Raw genomic sequence first — 10966 nt, 5'->3', positions numbered from 1 at the left:
GCTCCTTTGGCTACTACTCACTCTTTCCACTGCTTTGTGTAATTTCATGTATAGTTAGAACTCTCTCCTTTTTTTTTTTTTAACTTTTTTTTCTTTCTTGCTGTTGTAGTTTTTTAGTAGAATATATGTGAATAAAGTTCTGAAGTTAAGCTAATCTTACATCTTCGGTCTAAAAAGGACATACTGAAATGATCGACCTGCCTTTAAGAAATGTGTATAAGTATTATACAGCTGGCATGGGCCATTGTGCTGTGTTCTTGGGAAAGAAAATTTCTCTCGCAATACCTCTCTGCACTCAGAACTATATGTGATCTATATTATCACGCAGAATGCCTGGACATTATCAATTAGTCATAACCGACGAAGCGGTAAATTTGAATGCCAACGCGCGTTGAATAGGTCACAATAGGGGAAGAAAGGGCCCCAATTGACCAAGTTGGGTTGACAAAATTCCCTTTTTTGATTTCCTGAAGTTCTGACGTAGACTTCCTCAAACGACTTTTGGAAGAGTAATGATGTAACCACAATTTGAGCCTAAAACAAACGAGATTTAAAAAGTATTGAGACTATCCCTTTGCAATTGAAAACACAGTGACATTGGACTTTTTTTTAGTATGGAGGCCTTACGATATTCTTCACGAGGCATATAGACGATGGGTATTTTCTCGTATCGGTTCCACCAAAGAGCTATTGAAACCTGAATAAAAATCAAGGAGTGACTTTCGATGCAATAATATTTCATTCACTAAGGAAACTGTATAAGGAGCAGCAGTACACCTGCTTGTTCTTGCAAGCTTCATGGTACAGAAACCTTAAATGCTGGTCTCGACGTTTAACAATTGAACTTCTATACAGTAACAATTGGCTAACAATTGAACTTCTATGCAATAAACGGAGGATCAAAAGCAATTTGTGATTTAAGTATGTGATTGGTCCAGAAACTCACGTGATCCTCTCAACCAATCAGAATCAAAACTAAATCCCATCGGGACTTGTTCACAATCGTTTTCCAGCGTTTCACAGAGTTTGCTTTTACTATGTCTCATATTCAAACATGTGTACTGATTTATACTCACTCAATATATATTTAACAATTATTCCACGAGCGCGCGTTGAATATGAGATGATAGATAGCCAACGAGGCGCGTAGCGCCGAGTTGGCTATAATCATCTCATATCCAACAAGCGCGAGTGGAATAATTTTTTTATTAAAAAAAAACGCCCCCAAGATATTAGACAAACCTTCTCGACTTTATTTTGTAAGAAGAAACCGGATGTTACAGTGTACAGATATTAGATTATGGTATATTGGCTCATATACCATAATGGCTAAGCCAATAAAAAGTCTTGAATTGCGTTATCCAATGATCAAGTTTTTAATAAATATATGTATATATAGTGCATCAATACTCCAACAGGTATCGCAATGGAGTAGCGATTTCTGACAGAAGAACAATGTTGGCTACTAAAATGGTTTCAGTAATCAGTAACAACTGTGCAATCTATTATTTACACCTTTGCGAGAGAAAGAAACAAATAAAAGCACTTATTATCTATCTATCTATCTATCTATCTAGCTATCTATCTATCTATCTATCTATCTCTCTATGTATATATCTTCGCAACTAGAAATGTAGAATTTATCATCTGTTTATTAATTTATTAACCCGACTCAAGATATAGATATGTTGAATTATAAAATGTTCCTGGTTTACTGACTGACATGGCTCTGATAATACAGCAGTTGTCTCTTTTACAGTATCTAAAAAAGCTCCTTTCCATTTTCACTTTAAACGGTATTTACGACCAAGTTACTTTCAGAATAAAATTTACTCTAAGGTCGATAAATACAATGCTTACCTAAAGCTAGAGAAGTCTGAAATTCAGCATAAGTAATAATAACAAATCGCAATATCTTACAAACGGTTGAGTCACTAGCACAACCGCGCGCTTTCTCAACAAAAAAAATCATAAAAAAAGCACTATTTACAAATAAAGGAAACGAAGCAAACATATTGAAATCAATCGAAAATATGCTAAACGCGTTATAAGGTTTGTTCTGAGCTTCTCCAGAGTGCTATCTCAGCGCCTCGATGCAGGCATTGGCTGATAACAATAACATCACTTACAACAATAGTCAAAAACCTACTCAGAACAAAGAGAATTGAGTAATTCTTATAACAGCTGCCTACATGCGATTGTTCGAATGGCTCTAAGTTAGTGTATAACTGTATTTTCAAAAAGACGAGAGTCTTTTTAAGAATGATGTTTAAACTTCCTCTTCATTACAGAGGATATACGACTAAGTATTCTGCTTCAGTCAAAAGCATTCGTCATAAAGTGGCGACCAAGTTTGAAATGATGCAAAATCCTTCTGTTTTGCTTCTTCCAAATTTTCTTCAGAATCAGTTTCTTTAACCTCTAAATTTCCAGAAACCACGCGGTTTCCAACCGAATACTTTCGTTTATTTTTTGACACAGTTTCAAATCTATTTTCTTTGTTGATTTGAGAGCGCAAGAAACGAAAAGTACTGCGAAACGCTTGGCGAAACTCTTGGTTTCTAAAGTAATATATCGAGGGGTTGATCGCTGATGAGGTAAAAGCAATTGCCTCCACCCAAGGCCATACAACAAAGATCAATCTATTACGTTTACAGTTGTGATTTGCTTTAGAATAGTAAAAGTGAAGTAACAGCAGAACTAAACTAGGTAACCACGTGATGATACAAGCACCCAAGACTAAACCAACTGTCTTGATGGCTTTGAAATTTTTCATGGCTCGAATTTGAGTATTTTCGTCGTAGTCCCCGACTTTTTTCCAATCCGTCATTCCTCTTAATTTTTGTCCAGCCTCTTTGAAAACAAAAATGTACACAAGACAGACCACTGATAAAGGAATAGCGAATATTATAAAAGCCAGAGTGGAAAGCAGTTCTGCCACAACATGTCCCTTGTCATTTACCAACATCATAGAGAAAGGAAGACCCAAGGATAAGAGCCAGACCAAACAGATCACTGTGTGACATCTCTTCTTGGTCACAATGTCCTGATAACGGAGAGGAAACCGAATTGAAATGAAGCGGTCAACAGAAACACAACACAGGTTGAAGGACGTGGCTGCGGTTGTATGAGTCCATAACAGGTTTATAACTTCGAATGAAATACTCTGAACAGGTGGCTGAATCAAGCATCTAATGGCGATCCACACAGGGTCTACAACAAGCCCAACGACAAAGTCTGCCAAAGACAACGAGGCTAAAAACCGGTTGGAAATTGTTCTTAACGATGCGTTTTTGTAAAACAGCCATAACATAAGTACATTTCCTGTTACAGCTGCTACACCAGACAAGGAGAACCACAATGATAGAACGATGGATGCTGCTTTGCTTAGTCGTTCTTCCAAGCAACTAATATTCATTTTAGTTCTTTTACGACAAAGAAAGGGTTTCAAATAAAACTCAGGGCATCCACTATTTTCTCCTTGCTTCATACAACGGAAAAAAAGTAATCTAGTCTGAGACTGCTTGGTAGTTGATATCCACGAGATATTCACAATTCAGTATAGGTTTTGCATGATGTGAATATATAATTAAGCCGCGTGAGTGGTTTCCGTCCTTTCCAAAATTTTTCTCCAAACTGGCACCGCAGAACAAAGGTGGGAATAGCAATAACTGGAAAATAATTCGTTCTATTATATATCCCAGGTTTAAAATACTGTAGGGGTGAACTAATGCCGGGGTGTTTGACATGCAGATGAGGTATCGATCATCTTGTGTTTAACCACCTGTCAGCATTAACCTTCGTGGCTGTAGATCAACACGTCATTTTCCTTAAATGCTAGTTTCCAGGGCGCGGTCCTACTGATCAAGAGAGGAAGGTAAAATGACAATCAGTGGGGCACGGGCACTGATTATCTACGGATAGGATCATGGGAAATTGTCCTGGCCGTCTGACAGGGAAAAGTTAAGAATACTAATCACTTGCAAAAAACACAGACTCGTTTTATTTGAAAAGAAATATCGAATGCCTAATTCATTTTCACATTAATGTTTGTCACTGAGGAGGAATTAATCTGAATGTAGCCAAAGCTTGAAGTTTGCTAAGCTTCTGTTTTTGGGAAGCGACCTGGTTTGTTGACCTTAGTGTTGTTTGTTATACTAAATTTCCACTACAGTTAAGTTTCTATTTGTGCTAGGTTGTCTCGTCTTCCATTATTCCGTACGATCTCTTTTTGATCTGCTTTCGGGAAGACAGAGAAACGAATTGAAGGTACTACAAAGAGCTTGTGGATATTCGCCATTTCTGAAATAGTATGTTATTGGGTTGATCGCTGATGAGGCTAGTGTAGCTGCCACATTACAACCCAGGGCCATGCAACTGAGAGCAGTTTCTTTGAGACGCAATCCTCCTTTGTTGTGCGATAGTGATAGATAAAAATACTCAGAATTAAATAGGGTGTTCATGTTCTGATACAAACGCTCAAAACAAGTCCAATTGTTTTAATGGCTTTAAAGTTATTAACTATGCCGCGGAGTGCGTTTTCATTGTCCGGTCAATAATCTTCCCTTATTCTTTTGCCCCGTGTTCTGGCTGCTTGAAAAACTAATATATAACACAAAATAACCACAAATATTGGAAAAAGAAATGTTTTGGTTACGAAGTACAACCACAGCTCTTTATCTTTTATTAACGCCAAGAAAGGAAGAAACAATGAGATCACCCACACCACGGCTATAACCACATGACATCGTGTGTGGGTAACAGTTTCTTGATAGCGGTAAGGAAAGCGAATTGCAATGAACCTGTCGACGGAAACACAACACAAGCTTAACGACGTGGCGGCTGTAGAGTGAATCCATAAAATTCGTTTAATCTTAGTCATATTTACACCTTGAAGCTCTACTGATAGGAGACCAAAACACTTTGACTTTATTTATTTATTTTTTTTAAATTAAAGAAATAAAGGCCTTTGTAGCCCGCAGTTAGCAAAGCTATTCTAGGCGAGCTACCTAAACAGACACTGTATAGGCTCTCACACATACACACACACATACACACACACACACACACACACATACACACACACACACACACACACACACACACACAGACACACACACATACACACACAGACACACACATGCACACATACACACACACACAGACACACACAACAATTAAATAAATAAATAAATAAATGAGCAAATAAAAATAAATAATAAATAATAGTAGTATAATCATGTTAAAGGTTTTAACTGAGCCAGTCACACAAGGGAGTTTTTAACAGGTCAAAGAGAAAGCTAATCAGTTGAAATACAAATATAAGGTAGAAAGGTCAAGGTAGCGCAAGTCAACATTCATCTCCTCAATATCAAGAATTGGTTCAAAACAAGCCCAACGAATGGTCTGCCACGGACGATGAGGCTAAGAATCAATTGGAAATTGTCCGTAAAGACTCCTTCTTGTAGAGCCGGCGTCCCCAACATTGCTGTGTTTCCTACTGCAGCTGCCACACCAGACAAGGAGGGCCAAAGTGAAAGACAGATGAAGGCCTCTCTGCTCTGTCGTTCTTCTGAGCAACTAAGATTCATGTTCAGATCTTTGCAAGTTGGGAGGGAGAGGTCAGTCGAAAATACATTGGAAGGATTTTCAAATTAGTTATTGATTCTCCAAAGTATAATTACGAACAACCTGTCCTAACTCCGCTCAGCATTTATAAACACACGAGACGTCAAATTTTATTCAAATTTTCCATGAAAGTAACAAAACGTTTGGTAGCAGATGGCTTGTTTCGCCGGTGAGATGAGTTTTTTAAATTTCTTTTGAAACTTGTAGTACAGAATAATGGTAGAAACTTATTTAGTCAGAAATAAAAAAAATGATAATGATACAACAATAATTCATTTACGTATGATGCACGATCCTCGCAGTAGATAGCGCTATTTAAGCAATAGCGAAAATCAGACCTGAAAAAAATCAGGCCTGTACGGGATTCGAACCACTGACCTCTGCGATACTAGTGCAGCGCTCTACCAATTGAGCTAACAAGCTAACTTTCACGGGTTTATTACGAACCAACTTAACGGCCTGCTCCCAGTTGGCTTGTTAGCTCAATTGGTAGAGCGCTGCGCTAGTATCGCAGAGGTCAGTGGTTCGAATCCCGTACAGGCCTGATTTTTTTCAGGTCTGATTTTCGCTATTGCTTAAATAGCGCTATCTACTGCGAGGATCGTGCATCATACGTATCTAATACCGCAGTTCAAAATATATGAACTTCATATATTTCATTGTATCTAATAATTCATTTGTCTGTGCGATGTTTTTCTTCCCTTTCATGTCTTTAAGGTTTTAGTTAGTCCAGAGCACTGTTCGTCGATTTTGTTTTTCGGTCAAATAACAAATTCCAGAATCAAAAAAATGCATTTGCGAGACCTATAAATGCTAAAAATGTATGATGACTTCTCATCCTCAAATAATACATTAATCCGATCGAGTTCTTTGTAATATCATGTGCTTAGGTGCTCAAACCTTGCAGATGTAGATTTAATTTGAGTTTTTTTCTTCATCCATTAGTAAATTTTGTTTATTTCGGATCGCAGCAGATGGGATCGGATGGGAAACTGTTCCACCAAAACTCAAAAAAATGTACCCCGATTTGTCTCAAGGGCTGATTACAGCAATATTTCACTTTTTATGCGCAGTTACAGAAATTGGTTTAATATCAACTATCTAACGACCTCCATGATAAAAGTGTTGGCTGCCCACGTGTGACGGTTATTCGTAGGTCCACCAAGAATGAATGCCTACGGCTGAAAATTAAGATTCATGTTAATGGCGGTCGTTTGATAGGGAAAAGTAAAGAATACTTATCACTTATAAAAGGTATTGACCCGTTTTAGTTGGCAAAAGAGTCAAAGTCTTCATTTACTTTCAAAATAAGGTTTGTTAAAGGAGGAATTGATACGACCGTAGCTAGTACCTGAGGTTTTCTCTTTTTTCTTCGGAAATACAAATAATATGAAAGCAAATGACAACCACAGTTCAGTTTGGTGACCAGTTGCTTCATTTTTGACAAATATCACTGAGAAGGGAACGAACACAGAAATGATCTACAGGGGCGTAGCCACGATTTTTCAAAGGGGGGGGGGGGTCAGAGAGGCTACTCACCAGATTGTCATGTCGACCTCCACGCCGTGTATGTTTTACTTCATGTTACAGTTTTGGGATGAGCAGTGAGAGTATAGTGGGCGGGCCAAGATATTCTCATGGCGTTTTCACCGCCTGAATATTCTAGTTGTTTGCTCAAAAGAAGGCCTACCACGGGTGGGTCACGGGCACCCCAGGACCCCCCCTGGCTACGCCCTTGATCTAGATTACAGTACCGCCTCCCTGTTAGCTCAATAGATGGACCGCTGCATGGACTGATGTGCGGGAGGTCGAGGGTTCGAGCCCCGGCCGGACCAACACTGAAGGTCTTAAAATAATTGAGAAGAATATGCTGCCTTTCTTCAAGAAATGGTTTAGTTATTCTAGTATTCTCGGATAGGGACGAATAAATGGAGGTCCCGTCTCCTGCAGGGTTAGGGGTAGGAGACGTTAATTTCCCACGCATGAGATTAATACTGTGTGATGGATGTCCTCCCCTGGGGTGGGATGGGTGGGTTGTTGTCTTGCGTTTCATACACGAGCCTCTGGCTCGGGCAATATGGGTAACCATGCCCCACGTAAAGACATTAAACTTTGATTACTGTTACTATTACTGTTACTGTTACAGCTAACAATCCACAACATATTTTCTTTGTTTTAGAATCCCCTGATAGTTGAAAGGAAAGCGAATTACAATGAACCTGTCAACAGAAACACAGCATTAATTCCATGTCGTTGCGGCTGTAGAGTGAATCCTTAAAAAATGTTTGTATGTTCTGAGAATATGAAGTCTGAGGAAGAAATCCGAGTAGAAACGTTGACCCAACAACAAATCCCATCAAGAGGTCCGCTACGGACAACGAGACCAAAAATATGGTAGAAACTGTTCGTAAAGACTCGTTTTTGTTGAACAGCCATAACACAATTTTGTTAGTAAATACGGCTGCAAACCAGATATAGAGAACCACAACGACAGAGAAATTTTTGCGGCATCGTTCGGTCCTTCTTCTATGCAGCTAAAATTCCTGTTTCTACCCGGCAAAGGGGTGGTTTAAAAATAACTTCCAAATTGGATGCTTATATAGACACCGCTTCCAATCACGGACAAAATTTTTATCGCTCTGAAACTTGACTGGGCAGTTAAACGAGTTAATGTACGAGTTCTCGACTTTAGTTAAGAGAGGTGAATAAATAATTTGCAGATGGCTTTGTCAGTTGAAACAGGAAGTTCAGTGCTATTATAGCCGGGAAAGAGATCTAAGGTAGACATACATTCACTTTGAAATAACCTGTATTTCTAAGAAACTCCCGTCGTCGACGATATCTCAAATCAAATTTTAGATTTTAATAAGTATTTGAATTTAAATGATCTTCGTATTTAAATGATCTCCGCAGCTCGCGTTGTTTAACATATAAATTAAACAGAAGATAATCTGTCATCTACGGTTATGTGACAAAAGAAAAGTATTAGCTTTTCAGCCTTTGTGCAGAAAGAAGTATCTAAGATATCATTCGCCCTCTTGTCAATATGATCTTCACCGTGGACTCATTAGATGCTTTAACGTTTACATCACGACTGAAACTGAATAAACGGTCTAGAAAAACTATGATATGTGAGGCGAGGGTATAGCCTCTAATCATTTCCGAATAGGACCTAGCCACATTCTTTGAACAATTCTTCAGGAACCAATACTTGCTGTCGTGCGTTCTGCGTGACTATATACTAGAATTGGCCTCCAACTCGGTTTTACCATTAATCAGGATAAATTTAGTCTCGATACAAAAAAGCGTTGCGCCGATTTATTTTAACAAATCGGCGCCACAATAGGCAGCCTTCGCGAAAATCGCGACTTTTGTCGATCGCCGCGATCGGTGTTTAAAATTGCTGTCGTCAAAAATTGCCGACTTTCATGATCATTCAGTGTGCCTGTTGCGGCGAGTTTCTTCCATCATTCCAAAGAAATACCCGTGAAGTCAGTTGCTTAGATTGGGGATATTTATCATGTGACTTAATTTTTTGTTATTTGTTAGTCTTGTTATACAGGCACAATTGGAAATTCTCAGTATTCCTTCAGCGGCGCCGCCCATCTTTATGTGGAAAGTGTTAAGTTATACTCACACAATTGTGAATAACTTACCTTCGAGGTTCCCGTTTCTCAAAACACACATTTATGTTTAGTTTCTCTTTTGCAGAAGACTCTCAGAAATCAGTATGTAAAGCCTCGACATAAGTATGTAAAGCCTCGACATCAGTATTTAAAGCCTCGACATCAGTATGTAAAGTCTCGACATGCTCAAACAAGGCTATTGTTCTGCATATTCGGAAATTTTTACAAATCACTTTCTCATTCCTTTGCGGACTACCTTTAGCACAAAGTTTGCTATTCTTTCCAAACTGAAGTAAAATGTGAATTCAAGGATGGGTTTCATTTTGGGCGCAAACTTACAGGTCTACAGCTTTTCCGGCAAAGGCTTGTATTTCAGAAAAGTAGACACGAAGAAGTGACAGAAATAAGGCAAATGTAACTTGTTGGGACAAACGTCTGAGCATAAATTTGGATGGAATAAAACTTTCACTTTCTTCACTCTGAAGTCTTTTGACGTGATGCAAAAGAATTGCTCAAAAAATTCTCCTCCGCAAGACTTAAAACATGAACAGGTTACGGATTTCGCTGAAAGCAAGTGCTAACTTTTATCTAGTTTTCATTCAAAGTGCCAAGTCATTCCTTCTTGCATCTTCAGTGCCCGCGTTATCAATTGATTAACAACTAAAACGCTGAGTGAAAAGTGTTTGATGAGAAAAAAATGCATGTCATGAGAGACTTGAATATTTTAGTTACATTTAAAATTACATTTATAATTACAAAAAAGAGTTATATAAAAGTGGCTAAGAAATCAAATTTATGTTCTCAACATCATATCTTTATGAATAGGCCAGTCTTATGATTGGGCAAAATACTTTAAATTTTTTCTCGAATTTTTCTCAAAGCTTTGTCTCCTTAGTTGCAAAGCCTTTTCAAACCATTTGATTTCGCTCTGGTTTTGCGCTAAGGTTTGCTGCATTTTGTTCGCGACTGAACACAGGGCAGCCAATAGAAGGAGCGGCGAAAGGCTAGGCCAAAGTCGCAGTTTCTAAAGTAGTAGATCAATGAGTTGATCGCTGATGACAAGACAAGACAAGACAAGACAAGGTTTATTTGAACTGTAAAACTACCTTAGCTACAAATTAAACGAAAAAGCGATTGCCTCAACCCAAGGCTAGACAACTTTGTCTACTTTGATGTAGTCACAAAGGTGATTCGGCGCTGTATAATAACATTGAACTGCAATTAAAACCAGACTGGGCGTCTGTGAAATAACGTAAATACTAAAATATAACCGACTGTCTTAAAAGCTTTGAAATTTTTTATGGCATCATTCCCTGAAATGTTCTTCATGTCGAAGCTTTGAAGATTTTCGCTGGGAAACATCCTTTTGCATTGAAGTTGTGCAGCTTTAAACATATTAATGTAACAAAAAGTGACCACAAATAATGGAGCTACAAATGTTACAAACGCCAAAGACAACCAAAGCACTGCGCTTCCAATATTTTCTTGAAAATATGGCGAAATCACGGTGAAAGGAAGACCTTATAAAATTAGTCACACCAAAATAATCACCCCACAGTATCTTTTCTTGGTCAGAATGACTTGTCCTGATAACGAAACGGAAACCGAATCGCAATAAACGGGTCTACGGACACGCAGCATAAGTGAAAGGTTGTGGCGGTGGTTGTGAGTATCCACAACAAGTATACATTGTCGTGCAAAGCACTCCCAAC

The 10966-nt window shown here is 38.4% G+C and overlaps 1 protein-coding gene and 1 pseudogene across 1 annotated transcript; both read right to left on the bottom strand.

Moving 5' to 3' along the window:
• Nucleotides 1–1232: 1232 nt before the first annotated feature.
• Nucleotides 1233–3942, bottom strand: LOC148723967 (adenosine receptor A2b-like). Its single transcript, XM_088734566.1, has one exon. It carries the CDS (start codon nt 3488–3490, stop codon nt 2321–2323), a length of 1170 nt encoding a protein of 389 aa, XP_088590692.1. The 5' UTR covers nt 3491–3942; the 3' UTR covers nt 1233–2320.
• Nucleotides 3943–4055: 113 nt separating this feature from the next.
• On the bottom strand, nt 4056–9576 carry LOC148723966 (beta-1 adrenergic receptor-like; annotated as a pseudogene).
• Nucleotides 9577–10966: the final 1390 nt, after the last annotated feature.

Source organism: Stylophora pistillata, chromosome 9 (genome assembly GCF_964205215.1).
Source record: "Stylophora pistillata chromosome 9, jaStyPist1.2, whole genome shotgun sequence".
Classification (NCBI taxonomy): Eukaryota; Metazoa; Cnidaria; class Anthozoa; order Scleractinia; family Pocilloporidae; genus Stylophora; species Stylophora pistillata.
This window is presented reverse-complemented; position numbering and strand designations above follow the sequence as displayed.

Bases quoted from the DNA above. Each gene is read 5' to 3' on its own strand.
- LOC148723967 (XM_088734566.1), bottom strand. From the start codon at position 3,490: ATGAAGCAAGGAGAAAATAGTGGATGCCCTGAGTTTTATTTGAAACCC.